Raw genomic sequence first — 23,417 nt, forward strand, 5'->3', positions numbered from 1 at the left:
ACTTCGGCAAAACCCAGTGAAGAATTACAATAATCACTATTCATCAATGATGCTGACTCCTTTGTGCTAATGTGATAACTCTCGACTCTGATGTGTTTTGCATTGGTATATTGAACCTTCCCTCGGCCAGTCAGCCTTTGATGTGAACATAGTGCTCGAATTTTCGGTAGGATCGCGGGGTTCGGATTGGCATTCGTGGATGTGAGAAGCAAAAGCAAGAACTTGGCACGAGCCTTTGTTCTTGGGCTCTCCACCGGACGTTGGGTGGGACATAATGAACAAAACTGACTAAAGGAACTAGACTAAAAATTGGTTTCCTGTTCGATTCCGAATATTATGAAACCAAAATAACCAAAGAAAGTTTAATTACTAGTGTATTGCTATTTTTCTCTTATCGATTGTTATTATGTGAAATAGTGGTAGCGTTGCCCAAAATTACTTTAGAGCCTACACATTTTTTATTGGCTTAACTCTTAACCTCTACTGAAAAAGTCCGGTTAGAATCCGAAACGCACCCAAAATAATCGAAAATTGAAACCCTTGATTCCTAAAATTTTCTAGAACTGATTGGTTCCCGTTTTCTAGAAATTAAATTTCTTCAAGAACCAAATAACCGAATAGAAATCGATCAAAAACCGAATGCCCAGTCCTACTCCGGATGTACCACTGCCCTAGCGGTGTAACCATCGAACGAAGGTCGTATACCTGCCAATCACAGGAAGGAAAACCTTTTCCAAACCAATGCATACGGCATACCAGCTGCCATTTGCAGTCGCGGCAGCGTGCCGAGACCGCACGCAGAAAAGTCAGGCGCCGGGCACTGTGCTTCGAGAACCGGTCCAGCCGTCCGCCTCACGCTCACGGAAGACGGAAGGCGACCAGCACACAACCCTCTCACCAATTCCACGCCACGCGGATCCGGCCGGTGCGTTACGATACGACTCCGTGCCACCACAGCCGTTTGGGAGTTCTTCCACTCCTGTTCCGGCAATCATGTCAGGGTCCATAACGACACCGGTGGACCGGCCAGTTTTGAGACAGCTACACCCGTTGTACTTTCTGTAAGGTCCAGCGCTACTGTCTCCATCCTGAACAAATGATTCCTCAACATCTTCTTAGGCCTTGTTTAGATTAAGGTTAGAAATCAATATTGGGTACTGTAGCACTTTCGTTTGTATTTGATAATTATTATCCAATAATGGCCTAACTAGACTCAAAAGATTCGTCTCGTAATTTACAATCAAACTATGTAATTAGTTATTTTTTTTTATCTACATTTAATACTCTATGCATGTGTCTAAAAATTTAATGTGATGGAGAGAGAGTGAAAAAACTTGCAATCTAAACAAGACCTAAGAAAAAAATCTATGAACATTTCGGCAGCTGAGTAACATAATGCATGAAGTTTGGAAAAAGAGTAGGGCAGTACGGGGCAGCCGGCAGCAGGGAATGTGCTTTGGAGGAATCTAGGTTATCTTTTTTCCTTGGAAAAAAAACTGGACCAACCTAGGAGCAACTAGATCGCCCAGTCTTCGAAGAAACTCATGGGGTAGGGTTTACGTGCGTGCGTTTATAGGGGTGAGTGTGCGTGCATTGTGAGCGTTTGTGTTGTATCGTGTTATTCTAAAAAAAAACTAGATGACTTTTATTATATAAGAAAGATATAGGCACACAAATTTGCCTCAACTATAACTCAGACTTAGGTGGTCTATGTGTACATCCACACTCTCAATCAGCTCAGTTACTATAATCCAGGTCATCTTGGCATGATGGTCAGGTGAATTCCCCATCCTAACACTAGCAGCAGCAGGAAGCTTGGTGTCTTCACCATGGATGAACCACCTAGAAAAGAAGATGCATATCATGGTGAGAATTCGTCAGATCCAAAATAGGCTCATCAGTATCTGTCCACAGAAATATCAATACAAAAGACTCCATTCTATAATAGCGCTTTTATAAAAAAAAAATAATAGCACTTTTATGCATACATGGAATCAGCAACTTATTATGCCAGGGTAGTACCAGAGGAACACAATTTAACCATAGTCATGGCTTCCGAGTAGTAAGATCATTGATGTAGTAGACGAGAAATACAGGCATGGTTTAGCATGGCCAGTGTACTTACTGAATAATAGGTATTTATTCTGAATATTCCACTCGAAGTCCCAATGGATCATGTCATTCTTAAGTGTCCAGTATGACCACCCAAAGGTAGCGTTGGCATAAACATCCAACTGAGCTCTGCCAAACTTCTGATACTCATACTGAGATGCATTTTGTACGTCCCATTCATTAACCCATTCACCTGAACATAGGGCCATAGCACCATGTTCAGTACAAATCAGGATGATGTGTGCTAGTACATGACTTTGGAAATAATCAAGTAGGACTGGAACAAAATAAACAGAACAATAGGGTTTTTATCAAAAAAAAAAAAACCCAGAACAATAGGGTCTATTGATAGTTTGGCGCACATGTTTCAACTTTCAAGTGACCGCTATCCATCAGAGCCAGAAAGAAAAAGGTTAGAAAGTGTAATGACTAACGGGTCCCAACTCCAGCATTTAAAAAATAGATGGAACCAATAAAGGACAATAGTATGTAGGGACTCTATTAATTTGAAGAAGGGGCGGCAAAGCAGAACTATTGTAAAAACGTAAGTAGGGTATTAAACATACCAATGAAGACAAGAGGCCCATTCATTGCCTTAAGGTCTTGTAACTGCGGTGCTCTCATCTTGTAAATAAATTCAATATTCTGAGTGGAATTCATGGTGGCAAAGTATGGATCAAACAAGTTGTAGTAGTGTAAATCAACTACAACATTTGAAAGACCAATACCAGCTTGAAAGAGTTCGATTGGGTCTGCATTCCCAATTCTTTGGCACAGAATAACATATGCAGTTGATGAATGGTTTCACACAATTTGATATCCCCTCATATAGTAGGACACTAGAACATCTAAAGGAACTGTAGCTGCAGAAGGTTCGTTCAGAAGCTCAATACCCAAAAGGGAAGGATGGCCTCCGTACCTGCAAAGCACAAGTCCAGGAAACCCGCCTATAACATTTCAAGGACAGACCGGGATATCTAAGAACATCAGAAGCTACTAGCAAATACAGTTTTCATGTTCAGTGAGAGGAGATGCAATTGCTGACATATTTTGATGGTGGAGAACCAGCTCAGGAGAAATGCAGGTAATTACCATTCGAACGGTTTAAGATGAAATGCTAGGTGAACGAATACCTTGTCGCCAGGAAGTCAATAACCTCCAATGTTTGTGAGATATATTCAGGCGAGGGCCAGTCCACGGAACCATCCCTGCTCGCACTATGTTCCATTCCATTTTGAGAACCAGGAGCAGCATGAAGATCGATTATACATTTCAAACCATAAGATCTAATCCAACAGAAGTAACTATAGCATCAGGAAAGATCAGGGATATCAAACACTGCAAAGAAGAGTTTGGAAGCATGACATACTGTGCCCATGAAAATGCTAGGTCCAGGGCTGCCAAAGACCCTCCAACAAATGGAGAAGGTGGATAAGGATCTTGTGTTATCCACCATCCAACAGGAATTCTCACAGTATTAATTCCGTTCCGAGATAGGAAATCAAAGTCGTTTGCTGTAATGAAACTTCTTCTGTGCTCCTTAAAAAGCAAAAGGAAGAGTCAAGGGATGTTATGCATAAAGCAAAAGAGAATTTGTCCAGCAAATTCCAAAGAAAGTGAGTGCCCAATGACATACTTCTAAAACCATCTTCGCCTTGTCATAACCATAACCATTGGCAAGCTGGTAGTCCCCATGCAAGTTATTGGTAACAATCACCAATTCAAACGTCGCTAAATTATTATCCCATCCTGGTTGGAATTGATAAGTGGAAATAAGCAGATGATCGTTTGTCGCCTAAGTTAAAAGGAGATTGCAATGTCTTGTTAATGGCACAACTTGCATGAAGGCGACTAAGGGACAATCACATATAACACTTTGAAATTATCGAAATCAAAACCATGGACCCCGAACAATACTTGCACATAGCCTCCATTCAAAAGTCTGATATGAACCCTTCCAGCATTCCTTTCAATGAAGAAAGTCTCGGTGGACAATGGATGCTTTGCAGTTGCCAAGATCAAACCATCTTCACTGTTCGATGTCAAAAATTGACCTCCAAGGCATCGAAGCTGAAATTCATTATCTGACACCCTCCAAAGCTGTTTAAAAAGGAAAACCAGTAAGGCCATATTTAAGCTCAACCACTAAGCGGAATGACAATTAGAAAACCAAAAGGTGCAGGTAAATAATAGAATTATACCAATTCAATGACTTGCAGTTGCTTCAATGCTAACCATATTGCAAAAAATAATAAAATGGTAATGAACATATATTCTAACTATATAGGGAGAAAAAACTGTTAAGCTATAGATGTCTCATATCTGTTCACAGCAATCCTACATGTGAATTGGCGCTAAAATTGCTTCGGAAGCGCATGACTGTTGACTGTACAAACATTTTGACCACACGACACAAAATATATCAGCAGTCCTTCACCTATGCAATTCAGTGTTCAATTAGACATTACAGTGGTTCAAATCATCATTAATTTCTTGTAATGTGATAGATCCTAATGTGAAACTGCAGTGGCCATTGGTTTAACCATAACAAGAACTAAAGAACAACAGTTCATGATAACTGGTCAAAACCAAGTCAGAAAAGGAATATTAGCATATAGCAGAAAAATTGTACCCAGTGGCAGAACGTGGAGTGAAATTAAGGGCTAGTCTATTACAACATACTTAAGTTCATAGCAAGAGAGGGATAACTAGAATTTAGCTTGTACTTAAGTAGTTCTTGAAGCTTTACCCTATTGTAAAGTCTAAACAAAACAGTAATACCAATACGCTTCATACTTCTTTGAAATCAGACTAATAATTTGAGATACTACCATAGCTGGAATAACGCAGAGGATTATCCCTCTGTAAAACACAAACCAGCAGACTAATACTTCTTTGAAATGAAACTAAAACATTCCATGTACTCTCACCCTGAATGTCTCCCACGTTGAGGCCACATCACGGTCCACTGTCACATTTGAGCCACCACCATTAGCCGCACTAACATACTTATTCAATACCACTGAGCGGATCTGCACCTGTGTCCCATCCTGCAAATATAACCCTATAGAGGATCAAACCCATGCAAGCATCAGTTTACCAAGAACACACAGTGAATAACTAAGATCGATCCACCTACGAGCATATCCCCATTTGGAATCCCGTCAAAAAGTGATGGCTTAATTCACCCTTCAATGACCAACCATCCTCCAAGTTAACACCCCTGACCTTAGACAGTCCATTCACTGCAGAAAAAAACAGCCACTTACGGTGTTATGCAAAACTTTTGCTGAGAACACCGTACAACCAAGACTGGCAGCTTGGTTACCATTTTTAACAAGAAATCTCGGAACTGTAAAATTTTCAGTAAATTTTACTATCTACTTTCTTCAATAGTACAAAGGTACATTTAACTCAGTTAGCTAACCAATATCAACAGTCTCTACAGCAAATTGCATAATTCAGTTCAAATTTCTTTTAAAAATATGCATAAGTAGAATCGCTAAAAGTATATTAAAAAAACTGTATGCGAATACAGTGCAATTCTTCAATCATCAATATCTTTTTGTCCTTGTCCATGCACCAAGTTTTTCTAGGCGCTAGGCGAAATCTAGGCGATGACCCCTAGCCTAGCGACTAGTCCAGCCTAGGCTAGCCCAGGCGATGCTAGGCGTTTTGCCAATTTAGTATAATATATAATATATATAGCATAATATATATATTTATATAGCAGAAATCATGAATAATTTAGATAGACATACCTTAGGTCCTTAGTCGTTACTTGTAGTTGATACAGAATAACAGAAGTGATGTTCCTTACTTGTAGTTGATGCAGCAATGCTCCAAGCCTCCAACAGTCCAACTACAATGCAGCAATTCTCCTCTTCTTATCTGACCAAGCATCGGTCATAATAGAGCACCCATTCTTCATCTTCTCGGCTTCACGTTCTTGCAGCAAACTATTGGTTCTTTCATATTCTTCTTCTAGCAATCTCCCTCTCAGGTCAAACATAGTTGGCGGTTCAATTCCAGGCCCAAATTGTCCAATTGCTTCACACATTTGCTTGAACTCATCGTTGTCACAAGCATTGAATGGTATTGCTGCCAATGTTACAAAGAAAGGAAATTAGTGCATTACTACAGCAATAGGTAGTAGCATAGCATCCAATGAAATCTGAAATAAAAAAAACAGCAAGGAAATTACCATGGTTATAGGCCCATCTTGCAATATATTTATGCACCTCATGTAATCTTTCTTTCCAAAGTTCCTTGTTCAACTTTTGTTGAGTCAAAGATTCAGATTTGGTTGCTGTAGGATCAATAGCTTTTGTCCATTTGTCCATGGGGCCTAATTTGTGAGGCTCTGAACTTCCAACACAAGTGACTTCCTCTGAGGTTCCAACCCTAGATACATGAACTTCCTCTCTAAGTTCTATCTCACGAACAGTCTTCTCCTCCCTCTTCCTTTTTGCTTCATCTAGTGCTTTCTTGCACTTTTCTTGAGCCTCCTTTAACTTCTCTTTGCAGGTCTTCGTGCCCTGGCATTTCTTTGCATTCTTTCCTTCCTAGGCGATATGCTGCTTCAACCGATAAACCCCTCCAAACATGACCTTGTCACAGAGTATGCACTTCACCTGGTCCTTGTTGTTCGGATTAACAAGAACCCCAAACTCCCATCCCACATCATCTGAGTTCCTTCTCAAGACATTTCCTCCCGCTGTTGCACTTCCAGAGTCAGGTTGACCCTCTGTTTCCGTCATCTGAACAATCAACAAATTACAAACATACACATGCAATCAAAGCAATCAGCCAATCAGTATATGCAATCAGATTTCAGATTTCAGAAATCAAAGCAATCAGTATGCCTGTAGGCTGTAGCAATCAACCAATCTGAGTTTCAGAACATGCAATCAGATTTCAGAACAAGCAATCAGATATAATGATATATACATGCAGTACTACAGCAATTCACAGATTCATACTTCAGATTTCAGAAACAGAGGAGAGGAGAGCAGCAGGGAAACAGAGCAGAGCAGTTCAAGGGAGCAGAGCAGAGCAGGGGAGGACATACCTTCGGCTTCGGGCGTCGGCCTTGGGGGCTGGGGCTCCGCCTGAGGGAGATGACTGCCGGGGAGGGTACTGGGCGGCGGGGAGTTGGCCGGCGGGGAGGCCCTTCGAGGCTTCGATGCGGGGAGGAGGACGAGCTGGGCGGAGACCGGGGAGGAGTGGAGGAGGACGAGGTCGGAACAGGACTGGTGGGCGGGGAGGAGCGTCGGCGCCGGCGGAAGCTGCTTCCCGGCGGAGAGGAGCGTCGCCTGGCAGCGGAATAGCGTCGCGCGCGGCTTCGGTACCCATACGCGGCCTTATCCATCGCGCACGCGTGGCAATTTCCCCCCGGCGCCAACCTTTCCCGCGCGCGCGCTCGCCGACCGCCGCGTAATATTTTGCGCGCGCTGGGAAACCCGGGCCGACTCGAGTCGATTCCGCGCCGCCTAGGGCTTCTGGGCGCCGCCGAGTCGCGCGGAGGTGCCGCCTAGCGCCGCCTAGGCGCTCCCGTCGACTTGAGGGGCGACTACCCCCCTAGTCCAGGCGCCGGGCCGTAGCCTAGCGACTAGGCGCGACTAGGCTCGTCGTAGTCATCGACTTTCAAAACTTGGTCCATGCAGAATTGCAACACATTCCTATGTATAGCATAATGGATTATTTGCATTTTGCACTAACATCTACTGATTGGAGTGTACTATTTCCCTGAAATTAGATCAGCATAGAATCTTTCTTCCCGAAAGACATAAAACTCATCAGAACTCTAAAGTGCACGATCAAGCATCTCACCTGGGAAGATGCAGGACAAGAAAAGAACCCCAGAAGACAGCACGAAGGCAGAGACAACAAGACCACCCATGCCGGTGCCCTACCACCGCGCGGGACCAGAGCCTCAGCCACGGGAGGAAGAAGCTATTAAGGCCCCCGAGGGTTCGGGTGCCTTCCTTGCCGCGGAGTTTATCCCAAGGCGCCCGCCGCAAGGCCGTACTGGCGCAGGCGGTCGCCATTGGCAATTAAGGAATGGAATTAACGCTTGCTGCTTGCCTCGTCGGGGAGTGGTAGGAATCCACGAAAAGGAGAGGTTCCGGGCGATTTTTTAGTCGCGAGGTCGCTCCTCGCGCCCGACGGTGGCAGGAGAGAGCGTCCGTGAGACCGTGACAGTTGGGGTGGAGGTAGATGCTCCCCGGAGACGACGGCTTTGACGACGCCGATGCGTGATTTTTTTTTTTTTTTTTTTTTGAGGAAAACGCCGATGCATGATGCAAAGAGTTGGGCAGGACGAGGCCGCGAGTCAGTGACGAATCGGGCCTCAAGAGATACTAACTGTAGGTAGGTGGGCTGGGTAAGCCCACTCTATGCATAATTTCGGCCTGACAGCCCACTTGACCAGACGAGACCAGCCCAGCAAAACCAGGTCCGCTCATCCTCGCATCGCATGCAGGTTCTCGACCTCCCCAATTCCTCGACACCGCCGCCCCATCCCAGCCCCTTTGCCCGGCGCCACTCGCCTTCCGCGCCCCTCCGGCAGCGATTATCCCGGGTTCTGTCCGCCCTGCCGTGCCGTGCCGCGGGCGCAAGCGACGTCACTTCTTCTGAATTCTCAGGTTATGTTCTGACCCGATCCCATTCCACCTATGTTTGTTGTATTTATTTTGTGCGGATTCTTGTTCGCCTGATTGTACTCATTCATCGGTAGATCGGGTGCTGCGGGAGCAGTTATCCGGTTATATTGCGTGTTGGGCGGGAGACCGGGAGCCTGATTTTGCTGCCCTTGAACTTAGATGAACCTCGCAACTGTGGGCTAATAAAATTGTGAAATTTTCTGTATGCGTAACGACTTTCGCTGTAGGAGTTTAGTTTGGTGGATTGGTCATGGATATTGGATGACATTGGTTTTTTTACTTTTATTTAATGCTGCTTGTAGCTTATTTCTACTTGATTTATTTAGGTAAGCAAGTAGTCCCTCTGCTCAAACTATAGTTCACTTTGGCCAAGTTTATAGAAAAAATGCATTGACATGCACAATATCAAATTGTTTTCATTAAATTCTCCATGAAATATGTGTTGATAATGCGTTTATTTGAACTTATAAGTGTTGATACATTTTTTCTAAAATCGGTCAAAGTTAGAGAAGTTTGACTTTGGACAAAGCTAAAGTGAATTATAATTTGGAGCAGATGGAGTATATAATAGGAAGAACAGCTCTGCATTTATTCTTACATGGAGAAAAAACACCTTGACTTCAATGAAATTATTTGGAACGGATGGAGTATCTAATGTAGCAACTTGTAAGATGGTCTGAAGTGTAGTTTCATGAAATTGTCTGCATGTTATTATGCAATAAATGAAGATTAATTGATGCAAATTGGAAAACCATAATTTTGAAACTATTGTCCTTTACTTTCTAGTTTGTTGAAGCACTCAACTTCAATGAATGAATATGCAATTCACTGGACCTACAAGGATAGACCTTGCTAGTTTTAGCTTGAGCAAGTTTTGATCATCCTTTTGGTGCCATATTTTGTTCCCTATGTAAGTCGCATAGTCATAAGTCATTTGAGCGTATAATTATGTGCATATTTTTTTAGTTCTTAACTCCCTTTTCTTTTCTAACAAGGGACTGTTTTTTCTGTTAAATTTGCAAATAGTAACACTACTTTCACTAATTCAGATTGCTGAGAAAGAAGAGGAACACCCTACATGGATGTCATGCAGACAAGTGACTCTTCACATCATGGAATTGTAGAAAATAGCCCATATAGAATCCCTTATGGAAGACATGCAGGTGGTGGCAAACTTGGTAATTCATGGTATTTTAGTAGAAAAGAAATAGAAGAAAACTCCGTTTCAAGGAAAGATGGCATTGATCTGAAGGAAGAGTCTTATTTTCGCAAGGCATACTGCACTTTTCTGCAGGATTTTGGGATGAGGCTTCAAGTGTAAGTTTGCATTCTACCACAAATGTTTTACCATTACTTGTATTCCCTAGTGAGGGAGCACAGAAGTTAAATATGTATGATACATAAAATGATTTTCTAGTGGTAAGCAATCAAACATTTTGATAAGCCAGCTACTCAAGTGGCAATTTAACCATTTGTTTTCCCACTGCATTGAATGAGCTGTCTGGTTTCTGCTAGTACTTATTACAAATCATACTGAACCCTAGTACTTATTTAATCATGTAGCATCTGCCCTATTTGCTGTAGTTTATGAATTCTTTAGATTATATGCTCTCGTTCTAATTGGTACCTTTATATATGTAACTTTGCCCTTCTGAAACATTTTTTTTTAAAAATTAGGCCTCAAGTTACGATTGCTACAGCTATAGTGTTCTGTCATCGTTTTTTCCTTCGCCAATCTCATGCAAAAAATGACAGGCAGGTACGTCTTACTGAAAATGACATGACCTTTTGTGGAACATTTTATTTCATCGTGTTTTGGTATTATTTGTGAAGTGATACTCAGCACTTATCATTCAAATAATTGTCCTTCACCTGTCAATCACTTTGTTTACATGGTAGTTTGTGCTACCATAGCATGTGGTAAGTTATCATTGTGTTCTTTTCTGTTACCCCCATTTTTCGAAGATGCAATGTTTTTTTCCCCACATGTAGGTCATACCTTTAATTCTTTACTTGCTAGTATAAAAGACAGGTGTTGGTAGTTGTTATGGTGATATAGGTTACAACTTAAACCTTTGCAGATTTTCTATGGACTGTTCTCTTTGTGCATATGTGTATTGCATGATACCCTGTGGAGGATAGATTACCAGCACACAGCAGTATCATTTTTAGGATATTCACCTATTTAAGATCTGTTGTAACGCACTGGCACCTGTTTCTTTTTCATGTGCTGAAAGTTGTTTCCTCATATGCATAACAAAATTAAGTTGTTGACAGTAATCCTTTTATATTTTGTAGTTTACAATCTCATGCCACAGTGCTTGCTTCTTGCTAGGGATAATGATTTTTCATCGATTGTTAATTTAAACTTACAATATGTATTCTTTGTTAATTGTTATTATCATGCAGACAATTGCAACAGTTTGTATGTTCTTGGCGGGAAAAGTTGAAGAAACAGTCAGACCTCTAAGGGATGTCGTAGTCCTTTCCTACTGAGATCATCAACAAAAAGGATCCTGCCGCTTTTCAGCGAATTAGGCAGAAGGTGAGATAGTTGAATTGATTGAGATGATTCATCTAGAGTATTTATTTTTGGGTAATCAGTAATCTTATTTTTTTCAGCCAACAGTTTTTACCAGTGAACAGTTCCTCTTAAGCCACTACTCACCAATCATGATGTTTTTTTCAATAAGATGGGACTGATCTATTTAATGCAACTTTATTTCCTAATTACTTTGTCATAGATGGTAACTGTGGGTGCCTGTGTTTTGTTTTGTTCAGGAAGTATATGAACAACAGAAGGAACTTATTTTACTTGGGGAGCGTGTTGTTCTTGTAACACTTGGTTTTGACTTGAACATCCAACATCCGTACAAGCCCTTGGTCGAAGCAATAGGTAGATTCAAGGTTGCTCAAAGTGCACTTGCTCAAGTTGCCTGGAACTTTGTCAATGATGGGTATGCTAAAATTACTCATCTTGTTACAAAGAGTAATCCTCAAATATACCTATTTACGACGCCTTAAAAGGGGTGTACAGGCTCCGTACTTCACTTTGCCTGCAATTTAAGCCCCACCAAATTGCTGCTGGTGCAATATTCATGGCTGCGAAATTTCTCAAAATCAAGCTTCCGTCAGGTGGTCAGAAGGTCTGGTGGCAAGAGTTTGATGTTACCCCACGGCATTTGGAAGGTTGGTCTCGGAATGGAAATTCAGTAGGGCAATACCTGCACTGCACTAAGATGGTATTCATTTTTCATGGGGGCTTATATTATGCATCACCTTTAGTTGCAGCTGTAGTTGCTGCTTGTTAGCTATCTTGAGATCTCATAGATTGACACCCAAATATGGTGCTCAAAATGATTGTGGAGCTAGGTTAGGTTGAAGCATGTCCTACACCGCATGGGGATCTCTTGACTTTTTTTATCATATAATGGAATGCATATGGATTGCATGGCTACTACTAGTATCGAACCAGATATATTTTTGCTAGCAATATTTTTTTTAGTACAACTGTCTTGTTAGACATTATCACTTGTTCAGATTTATTATAGCTAGTTTCTACCAGTCGATGCCTCTTTTGGTTCTTTATTTTTCTTCAATATATCTCATTTATGCTATCTTCGTTTCCTTTTGGTTCTTCTAATATTACTTTTGATGCTCATGATGTCAAGAAGACACGCTGACAGTACGTATTTATGGTATTTCTTTTTTCAGAGATTAGCAACCAAATTTTGGAGCTCTACGAGCAAAATATTGTTGCGCCACCACCATTGCAAGGAAATGATACTGAAAGGAGCCCTGCTAGTGTTCCTAATCAACGTGCTCCTGGAAAAGCTCCTACTGCCCATGAACCTCAAGCATCCAGACAATTGAGCCATCAAAACGTGCCAGGCCACCATAGCTATGACCATGCCCATCCTGAGAAGCAACACCCGAGGACACCTCGGAATGAAGCAAGGGATAGCGTTGTCAATAGCAACGATGGGCCCCAAAATATCATCCTCAATGATGGATGCAATGAGGAAGATAGACAAGGATAAAGTGAAAGCAGCCCTGGAGAAGCGGAGGAAATCTAAAGGTGATGTTCCTAGAAAGGTTGACATCATGGATGATGATGATCTGATCGAGAGGGAGCTGGAACATGGTGTGGAGTTGGCTGCTGAAGGTGAGAAGATCAAGCAGGAGAGAAGGCAAAGCTGGCCCCATCCTGCACACAGGGAGGATTCACTAAAGGCTATTCGCATGATAAAAAATACAGAGGAAGGCGAGCTGTCCACTGACAGGCAAGGACACTGCTCCCCAGACCGGAATTGGAACTACGATCGTGGTGAAAGGGACATTAAAAGGCTAAGGTCATGAAAGTTGGACTCCCTTTTGGCTAGTTGTTGGCAGAGGGTATTCATGTGGCTTAGGACTACATGATGTGGAACCTATTTTCACAGTTGGGGTATCAAATAAGCATCAAGCTCATTCAGTATGGCGGGTGCCTTGAAACGCAATACATGGTGTGTGAGAGATGGTTTACAAATGAAGCCACAACCTACTGGTTAACGCTGCAAGGCCGAGCGGAGACGGCCTTCAGGTCATGGGTTCCAGTCTTGGGAGCTACAGAATTTTAGCTGCCCCAATTTGATTTGGGAATAAAAGACATTGTTGTGGCCTACCCCAACTTGCTCGGGAATAAAAGGCATTTTGTGGACTACCCCAACTTGATGTTTGAGAAATGGTTTCTCCGGGGTAGTTTATAACATATGTTGACTTATGTTGACTCTTTTAGAGTCATTTGGCAATAAAATAATGCGGCCTATTTATGGTAAAGAGGCTGCATCAGAGGGTCATCATTGCCTCACAAATTGATTCGTGGGGTTTACTTACATCTGAGTAGGCTGCTAAGCTAGCTGTTTGTGGTATGGGTATTGGTCAGCTTTTAATAAGCCCATGTTTTGGATACAAGGTTCTCTTCAGAGTTTACTTTTGGTTTTGTATGCATACATATGGTGAAAGGAAAAGTATATGGATAACTAAACAACTAAGTCACAAAAGGGAGTTTAACCTATATGATGGATTGTTACTTTCATAACGATGCTTAATGATGTGTCACTCGGCAGTCGGCACTCGTGAAAACTTTCATAACGGTGCTCAATTATGTGACAACATTTTGTCACTCGGGGGTAGGCACACATATGAAAGCTTTATGTATTGTACATTCTTATAAGGAGTTACACGGTCAAACAACCAATTGAAAAAGTCTATTTAATCTCAGCTCAATTTTGGTCAAAGTCTGATTTGCCTCCCCAATTACAAAGTTTTGAAGCGGTTTTGGCTAATGTTGTGCCACGTTAGTTGTCGCAGTCGCACTACATTAGCCACGACCACGAGGTAGGTAAACTGGACTACGTTGAGAGTCCAGAAGATCAATTAGACTTTATAAAAAAATAAAGATATAATTTTTCAAAAAAAAATATAGCCATTTTTTTAAAAAAATATGCAATTATAAATCCTAAAGTTAGATATATTTAATCTTAGAAAATTCTTTAAATAAATGTTGTAGCTCAAAAAATTCTTTACATATGCTCTATATGTCTCCTTTTAATGTTTACTCCCTCCGTCCTCAAATATAAGGTATTGAAGCATTTAAAATTATCTCAAATCATAAGATATTTTAGGTGAATTAACTCTCCTAAAACACTAATCAATATGTACCTACCATCAGTGTCTATCTCTAGGTTGAGTGTGATAAGAACAAGATCTCTACACTTAATGGAGTGTTACGTGCGAATTTGTGTTACCCCATAATCTGTCCTAAAATTGGTAAGATAACTTATTTCAGGACAGAGGGAGGTTATTAGTAGATGCTCACATTAAGATAACTTATATTCCAGGATAGAGGGAGGTTGTTAGTAGATGCTCCATTATCTATATAACCAATCTACGTTGGACCCAACCATATAGAGTTCAGCTGACTTTGGTGACAACACATATGTGATTTTTTTATTTTTAACACATTTTTAAACTAATTTTAAAACTAACATTGTTTTAATTTTTTTTTTCAAATCTAACACTTTTGGCCGCGCCTATTCGCACGGCGCGGCGAATTAATGCTGCCGCGCCATGCATGATGGCGTGGCGAGGCTGCATATGTGGCAATGACCAGGGCCCCTGACCGGTGACGTGGCTAGCTCTGCCACGCCACCGATCAGGGCGCGGCGGTGACGTGCCACTCGCCAGGGCACGACAGAGTCTAATATAGGCCCGTGGCCTAGTCCCGCCGCGCCACGCCACCACCCTGCCCGCCGCGCCCGCACACGCGCCCACACGCACGCCGCGCCCGCCCACGCCTATCGCTCCCGCCGCCTGCCGCGCTTGCCCGCCGCGCCCGCCCGCAGCGCCTGCAAGCGGCCGCACGCCGCACCCGCACGCGCCCCCCTCCTACGCACGCCGGCGTGCCACGCCCGCCGTCCGCCCGCCACCACCCTCACTGTCGCGCTGTACACCACTCCCAACTATCGCACGCCCCTCTCTTTATCCCGTGTCCACCTGCCGCCGCCGCCGCTGAGGCCAGCGTCCGCGCCTCCTAGCCCGGTCTAGCGCGCCACTGCCGCGAGGTCGAGCACACGTTGCTACCGCGAGGACGAGCGCCACCGCCGCCGCGAGGACGAGCGCCGCCGCTGCGAGGTACTCCCCTAGTGTATTTGTTGATTGAATCAACATTGTTAGTATAGTAAGTTAGTACAATAAGTAAAGTTAGTATAGTTAGTATAGTTAGTAAAGTGAGTTAGTTTAGTTAGTATAGGCAATATAATAAGTTAGTATAGTTAGTAAAGTTAGTTAGTTTAGTTAGTATTTAGTGAGTCTAGTTATATATTGTATTTAGTATAATTAGTTATTGTAGTTAGTCTTGTATAGATGTTAATATTAGATTAGTTAGTATAGTTCTAGTTATAATATGTATTAATATTACTATGGACAGTATGTACGACGATTTCAACTGACTTGATGAAGTTTCTTCAAATGCTTTTGTAGATGGATTGTTGTGTTAGAGTTTTTTACGGAGGGAGTGTTAGGAGAGAAGATGGTATGTTTGAGGATATGGAAGAAGAATTGGAATGGTTTGATGAACCTCCTAATTTCAACGACCTTTATATCCGTTTGAATGCAAAGTTTGGTGGTGATTTCACACTGAAGGGGAGGTTTGATACTGAGAAGACTAGGGCACACTATGTCCTAATGCCCTTAGCGCGGCCCTGCTCACTGGTCCCGCTACACTAGGGTGCTCCAAGGTTCTAATGTGCCCATGGTTGAGGTGGTGGTGGAGAATGGGTACAAGATGCAGGGTGTCCTGGACAGGCCGTCCATTGACGGTGTTGGAGGTAATGAGCAAGAATTGGGGGTCGAAGGGGAAGCAACTTAGGGTAACATGGATTTGAACAGTCAGTTGACGCAGGAGCAGTTTCATTCAAGTCAAGTAGGTTGTATAAGCAATGACTTCGATGTGAACGAGTTTGAACTAGAGGAGGAGGAGGAGGACAGGATTGGTGATGTAGTTACCAGTGATTCAGACGATTCAGATGATGACCAGGGAGATAGACATGCTATGCCCATACCGGTTGATGCCATGCCAGTATCTGTTCATGGTATGCCATTACCAGTACCAACTGAGGTTTTGCATGCTATCTAGGTTCAGGGTAGACTAGTCAGAAATTTGCCAGCAGATGATACCCCCTATGATTCATGGGGGAGAATTAGCGAAGCACAAGAGTATGTTCCACCACCACCTTACACAGCGACTGAGCTTGAGCAACTAAGGTCGATGAATGTACCTTTTAGGGACGTTCTGAAATATAGGGATGTCAGCATGACGGATATGGCAGTTTGTGACATCGGTCTCCAGATGTGTAGGAAATCATTATATGACCATGAGAAAGAAATCCTTAGGAAGGGAATGATATTCAATACAATGTCAGAGATGAAGCTCTTCCTTTAGGACTATGTTGTGTATCACCGTAGGCCGTACATCGTCACTCATTCGGACCAGGAGTTGAGGTACCACGTGATATGCAAAAATGGTTGTATATGGAGGTTAAATGCACAAAAGAGACAAAGTGATGGCAAGTGGAGGATAAGTAAAGTTGTCAAACCCCACACTTGCCTAACAAATAGGGGGAAGGAAATCAGCAGTAGCTCACTGCACGTTACCTTGCCTGTCGTATATTGGGGCTCGTTGATGACAATAACGACATTTCGGTGTCTTCTTTATAATAGTCCATATCTGGATTCGTTAAGTATGATATGAAGTACAGAAAGGCTTGATGTGCTAAGCAAATTGCCCTGACGATTCGTTGAGGTAGTTGGGAGGAAGCGTACAACAGGGTGCCCCGCATCAGTGTTTTTCTCTCACACCAAACCAGCCAGCAGTAAATAATCCACGATACGATACGGCCTCCCGAACAGGCTGCTTATGTGCAATGCATTACTACAACCCTGGCTTGAAATGGTTTGTGGACACCGGAGAGATGTATTTTTGGGACCCATTGAGGCATGTCCTCTATCGTGTGTTCTGGTCGTTCGCGCAAATGGAACATGCATTCCAGTTTTGTCAGCCAATCATACTTGTTGATGGCACTTTCCTGATAGGAAAGTACATGGGCACATTGATGATAGCTGCTGCTGTTGATCCTGAGGACCAGATAGTACCCATGGCTTTTGCTTTGGCAGAGGAAGAGAACAATGAATCATGGTCATGGTTCATGCGGCTTCTACGTGTACAAGTGCTTGGCCCATCTCGCACTATATGTTTGATCTCGAACCGTCATTCAGGGCTTCTTAATGCTACAGCTGAGCATATAGATGGATTCCTGCCTCTAGTGCATAGATGGTGTATGAGACACTTTGCTGCTAATTTCTAGCAGTGTCAGAGGAAGAAGGAGGTATGTGACAAGGTAAATGTTCTATGTTGTGTACGTACAGAGCACCAGTTCAAAGAGACAAAGAGAGAACTAGACAAGGTACTAAATGAAGCGGGAAATGCCTGGTTAGAGGTGCAGATGGAATAGAAGGCTCAGTGGGCGTTAGCATATGACGAGGGGGTTTCAGGTATGGCATCATGACCACTAACTCCTCGGAGTCTTTCAACCGTGTATTCATCGGAGTTCAATCGTTGCCTGTGTCTGGAATTGTTGAGTTCTCCTTTCATAAGTGCAACAAATATTTTGTCAAGAGGTGGGAATTTGCGCGGAGGAATATAGCTGAGTAGGGGGCGTTTTGGAAAGGCCGGAGCAGAACATTTGAAGGAGGTCAAGGAATTGGCCAAGCAGCACACCGTCGAGCCGTATGGACCCCGTCGCCATATCTTTAGTGTACGGGGCAAGGGTGGCACAAGCTTGGACGGCGAATATTATGGTGGACGAAACTACCGAGTTGATCTTGAAAAAGTAGAGTGCAGTTAGCAATGTCCCACAGATTCTGCAAATATATATTATGGTCTAAGTCTGTCGTTGATTTACATATTCTACAAATTATTTTGCTATTTAAATGGAGGGTTTAGTACATAACTTTTATGATGCGTATTGTCTTTGCCTAATTTAATGTTTATTTTTATTCCCTCAGTTCTCATGTAATTGTCCTTCAAAAATTGTAGGAAAACATCTAGTGTTAGTTTGGTCTGGATAACAGAAAACTTGGGGGCACCGCTGCACCTAGACGCTCCAGAGCAGAAGATCGAGAGGTATGCTAGGGATGTGGCTGTGGCACTTCTTAGGCGCCTTCCTATTCCTCGATGCATCGGGTAACACCATCAGCTGAGCCTTCCTCGACATACTGAGCCAGCCATGGGAGAATATAGGAGCGTACAGCTGGGGCAACGTGGTCCTAGCATGGATCTATCGTCAGCTCTATGTTGTCTGCCGACACAGTACAGGAGGTGCCAACCTAGGAGGTTGTTCCCACCTACTACAGGTTTGGTGTTAGGAGCGATGGCCAGTCGGGATGCCCGTTGTTCACGGTTTACCTTCAAGTGCGTTGATTTTTTATTTTCCTCAAACTTGATGTCGCACTTGTGACTGACTATCCTATTCAATGCAGGCATGGAATCACGCGGACGTAGGACCGACTGCTCTGTACGTCTGGCAAGAAGCGGAGGTAGTTAAACGGAACCCGAAGCGTCGGTACTAGGCAATACTTGGACACGCTAGACGTCCTGACACAGCACTAGGTAACGACCACTTTGATACTGCTAGTCGGTGTTGTTACTTTTTTATTATTTCAAAAACCTAACTGTAGTTACCTAACTTTCAGGTGAATTGGTGTCCATGGTCTAGATTCGAGCTAGAGGGGTACTTGAGTCCTCGCACTGAGGAAGAGTTGGACGAGTGGCTTTTTAACGGGCCACTAATTTTCTTCCATGTGGTCGAGATGCACTACCCTATAAGGCTATATAGGTAGTTCAGAAGATTGCAGCCATGCCCATCGCCGCTCTACACAACATACAGAAAGTTGCACGGGTGCGACAACTAAAACATAATAATTTAACAGTCATGTTCATACATACAACCACTAACTTACATTAAACTTGTAGGTACGATCGAAGGAACAGGTACAAGGTGAAGAATTGGGCCGTGACGCACGCCCCGTTCATCCATGATATTGGAAAGGTTGTTGGAGTTTTCTATTTTTTTTTTCTAGAGTTTCTATTTTAGAGGTTGGTTAAATCATGAGTTTAACCATCTATTTTTACCAACTCTGTTGGAGTTGCTCTTAGCACCTGTTTCTTTAGACCTGAGTACAAATGATATGCAGGGCTAGTAAGACAACAAAAAATGTTTGATCCCGTCCTACAAGGATTCGCCTGCGCTCCTACTAATTTTGTAAATAAGCATCTGGCCTCAAACGACCTTGGAGTTTTGGAGTTCTGTGGCTTGGAGTTTTGGTGACAATGCCAAGCCACCAGCACAGTTTTACATTAATGTCCTCATCTTTCTTCGCCGTCATTGCAAGAATGGCGTCTGAGTCTGCTGGCGCGTGTTCGCCGTGAGAAAGATGTGGCAACTGAAAAAGGCGGCGGAAAGCTTTGCGAACGACCATGGAAATGGATAATTCATTTTTCCAAAAGGTATAAACTGGTAGAGTCATTTCTAAGCCATTTCGTGTCTGTCTGTGCAAGTCGCATCCAAGATCATCATCATCAGAGCCTTCCTACCCGCAACCAACCAACTCCAACGAAAGCCACCTCACCAACTCCCAGCTGCTGCGACGTACACGTACTGTCTGTCGCATACACTGTGCATTCCATGGATATAAAGGGGCATTGGCTTGGGATCACCTCTGCATCTCACTTGGGATCTGCCTTGATCTCCTAGTCCTAGCTTGTTCGCTTCCTCTTCGCTTGATCGATCGATCCCTGGTAGCTGCTGCAATGGCTTCCGGTGGCGCGTCACTGGCCTTGGCCGCGCTCATCCTCGTGAGCTGCGCCTCAGCGGCGGCGGCGACCAAGTACACCGTCGGGGACGCGTCCGGCTGGACGACCACCGGCGATTACGCCACCTGGGCCAGCGGCAAGAAGTTCAAAGTTGGCGACATTCTCGGTTAGCGCCGTATATATAACCTGAACTGTTGGCTTTTGCTCCATCGTAGCATTGAAAGTATTCATGACTCCAGTATGATTAAAAATAAGAGTATTATTAAAAATGTGCGGCCACGACAGCAAAATTCTGCTCAAGTGCATCCCTGTCAAAGTGGTGCAGTGGACAAGAGGCAGGCAGGTACCCGTGCTCATGCAACTTTTGTTTCTTTTCAGAGTTCAAGTACGCCGGCGGGGCGCACACGGTGGACGAGGTGAGCGCGGCGGACTACGCCGCCTGCTCCTCCAGCAAGGCGCTCAGCAGCGACAGCGCCGGCACCACGACGGTGACGCTCAAGACCGCCGGCAAGCACTACTTCATCTGCGGCGTCGCGGGCCACTGCAGCAGCGGCATGAAGCTCGTCGTGGACGTCGCCAAGGCGGTGGCAGCCCCGGCGCCGGCGCCGGCCGTGGCCCCGGCCCCGGCCGCGTCCGCGGACACCACCCCAGACGCCCCCGACACCACGCCGTCGACCCCCTCGAGCTCCGGCGTCACGCCCAAGACCAAGAGCCCAGTCACGGACCTCTCGCCGCCGGGCAAGAAGTCCACCTCCGGCGCCACCGGGCTCCGCGCCGCGGCGTGGGCCGTCTTGGGCCTTGCTGGGCTCGTGGCCGTGCACCTCGGCGCATTCTAGGCCCGTTGGGCTGGCCTGGGTGGAGGCAGTGCTGTTGGTTGTTAGGCTGCGCGTGGATTCGTGTATTGGTTGAGGGACTTGACTAGTTACCAGAGATTTCTTTTGATTCAGGGAACTTTTATTGGTGCTTTTGCTGTGCTGGTGGCTGTATGTAGTTGGATACTTGGATGTTATGCTATCAGTTTTGCTATTGTTATCACGTTCCTTTCATGATTTTCTTTTCGATCATCAGCCTGTTCGTTTGGTTGTGGCTCGTCGTAAACGATCGTAAATTTCCAGCCGAAACAGTATTTTTCTCTCACACAAACCAGCCAGCAGTACTTCTTCACGAACCAGCAACGAAACGAACCAGCCAACCGAACAGGCTGCATGTTTGTGTATGTTTTGGAGCATTACATGATTTCCAAGTACAGCCATTGTGATACATCAGAAGCCCTCATATAGGATTGTATGATCGCAATAGTAAACCATGATAAAGAATTGTGATCCAATGTCATTCGAGTCTCTCATCAACACAACGCCAACAACTTTTCCAAGTATAGCCATAACACCAGTAGCGCGAAGGAAAACAAGATCTCCTAGGGATGCAGGACGTGGCAGCGGACTATGGGTGAACCTCACAATCACGGACACCAGACGAACTGTTGTTCCACCATTTTTATGGTAGCCTAGCTTCACTTTAGGCCTGCCCCAACGCAGTAGCTTTGCTAGTAGTCTTAGATGTACAGGTAGGCTCGAATGCCACCATGTACAAAAGATAGATGCCCTACAGCTATAGTTGTCAGATGTGCTTGCAGAAGCTATAAGTTTTTGAGGTGAGAGAAGATAGTCCACTCATAAAAAGAGGAGAGATAGAGAGGGAGGTGAAAACGACTGATAGTGAGAGGAGAGAGTAAAGTGCGAACATCATAGAGGAAATGGTAATTGGCTTGCATTGAATGACTAGTGGTATCAAAGCCTCTGTGCCTATATGGACCACTTTATTTGTACTGAGACCGCCAACTCTATTAGCTTGCATTGCTCGTGCCCTCATGCTCTACACACAATTGCCATACCTAGTTGATGAAGTACATATAACAGACTAACATGACCGCAACCTTGTTGATCAGGTCGGTATTTTAATGGGGGTATGAGGAAGCAGCGACATGCAACTTACCACCACTGCTAGAGCCTAGAGGACACAAAATGTCAACACCTAATCCCCAGCCCTCTTTGACATCCATGTGTTAGAGGGTGAAATGATCAAGATGCCCAAGAGGGGGTGAATTGGGCTAATTCTAAATTTTCTTGCAATAATCAAATCCTACGGATAGCCCAATTAACCCCTTGTGCCTAGAAAAGTGTTTCTATCAAAACAACGCACAAATGACTTGCACCCTATGTTCCAAACTTACTCTAGCATAGCAATTCTATGAATGTAAAACAAGTATTGAATTGCTCAAAGTAAATACTCAAAGTAAGTGCTCAAAGTAAATAGGGAGAGAAAGGAACACGGCGATGTTTTGCCGAGGTATCGGAGAGTCGCCACTCCCCACTAGTCCTCGTTGAAGCACCCGCGCAAGGGTGTAGCTCCCCCTTGATCCGCGCAAGGATCAAGTGCTCTCTACGGGTTGATTCTTCGACACTCCGTCGTGGCGAATCACCTAAAGCCGCTCACAACTTGAGTTGGGTCACCCACAAGCTCCACCGGGTGAACACCAAACTCACAATCACCACCAAGCCGTTTAGGTGATGGCGATCACCAAGAGTAACAAGCACGAACTCTCACTTGACCACGCAAAGCCTAATGAGAAGATGGATGCACACTTGTCTACCCTTGATTCACTAATGAGGTTTCACTCTTAGATTCTCAAATCACAAACACCTCATTAGGACCTTGCTCTTCTTGGCACTCACAAATGTGTTTCTCAGCTGTTGGAATGAGCAAAAGTGACTCCACTCACGAGTGGAGCTTCTATTTATAAGACAGCCTGAAAAACGAACCGTTATGAGCTTCTGCGGGGTGACCGGACGCTCTGATCGTTTTGACCGGACGCTCCGGTCAGTTCAACCCGCGAACAGTTTTCAAGTGATGACCGGACGCTGACAGGGTCCGGTCAGTACCGACCGGACGTGTCCGGTCGCTCTTGGATGCTTACTGTAAACTACCGGACACTGAATACTTAGGGTCCGGTCACCACTGACCGGACGCGTCCGGTCGCACTTTCTCAGGTCTGGACCCTTACTGGAGTCGACCGGATGCTGGCCCTCAGCGTCCGGTCACATGACCTTTCAGCGTCCAATCACACCAGACTTGTTCTTCACAGTCAAATGAACTGATCGGACCCTGCGGCTAACGTCTGGTCGCACCGGAGCCAGCGTCCAGTCAGTATTTGACCCTCCATTCACTTT

At 44.2% G+C, this 23,417-nt stretch overlaps 1 protein-coding gene and 2 pseudogenes across 1 annotated transcript; 2 read left to right on the forward strand and 1 right to left on the reverse strand.

The window, feature by feature from the left end:
* Positions 1 to 1,633: 1,633 nt before the first annotated feature.
* Positions 1,634 to 8,373, reverse strand: LOC136535122 (probable glucan 1,3-beta-glucosidase A; annotated as a pseudogene).
* A 222-nt stretch (positions 8,374 to 8,595) lies between these two features.
* On the forward strand, positions 8,596 to 13,833 carry LOC136535119 (cyclin-T1-3-like; annotated as a pseudogene).
* Positions 13,834 to 20,152: 6,319 nt separating this feature from the next.
* LOC136535121 (blue copper protein-like) lies at positions 20,153 to 21,197 on the forward strand. The gene is made up of 2 exons (XM_066527439.1): positions 20,153 to 20,356; positions 20,569 to 21,197. The coding sequence occupies exons 1-2, from the start codon at positions 20,188 to 20,190 to the stop codon at positions 21,024 to 21,026; spliced, it is 627 nt and encodes a 208-aa protein (XP_066383536.1). The 5' UTR covers positions 20,153 to 20,187; the 3' UTR covers positions 21,027 to 21,197.
* Positions 21,198 to 23,417: the final 2,220 nt, after the last annotated feature.

The sequence above is a fragment of the Miscanthus floridulus genome, unplaced genomic scaffold (assembly GCF_019320115.1).
Source record: "Miscanthus floridulus cultivar M001 unplaced genomic scaffold, ASM1932011v1 os_2556_1, whole genome shotgun sequence".
In the NCBI taxonomy this organism is placed as follows: Eukaryota; Viridiplantae; Streptophyta; class Magnoliopsida; order Poales; family Poaceae; genus Miscanthus; species Miscanthus floridulus.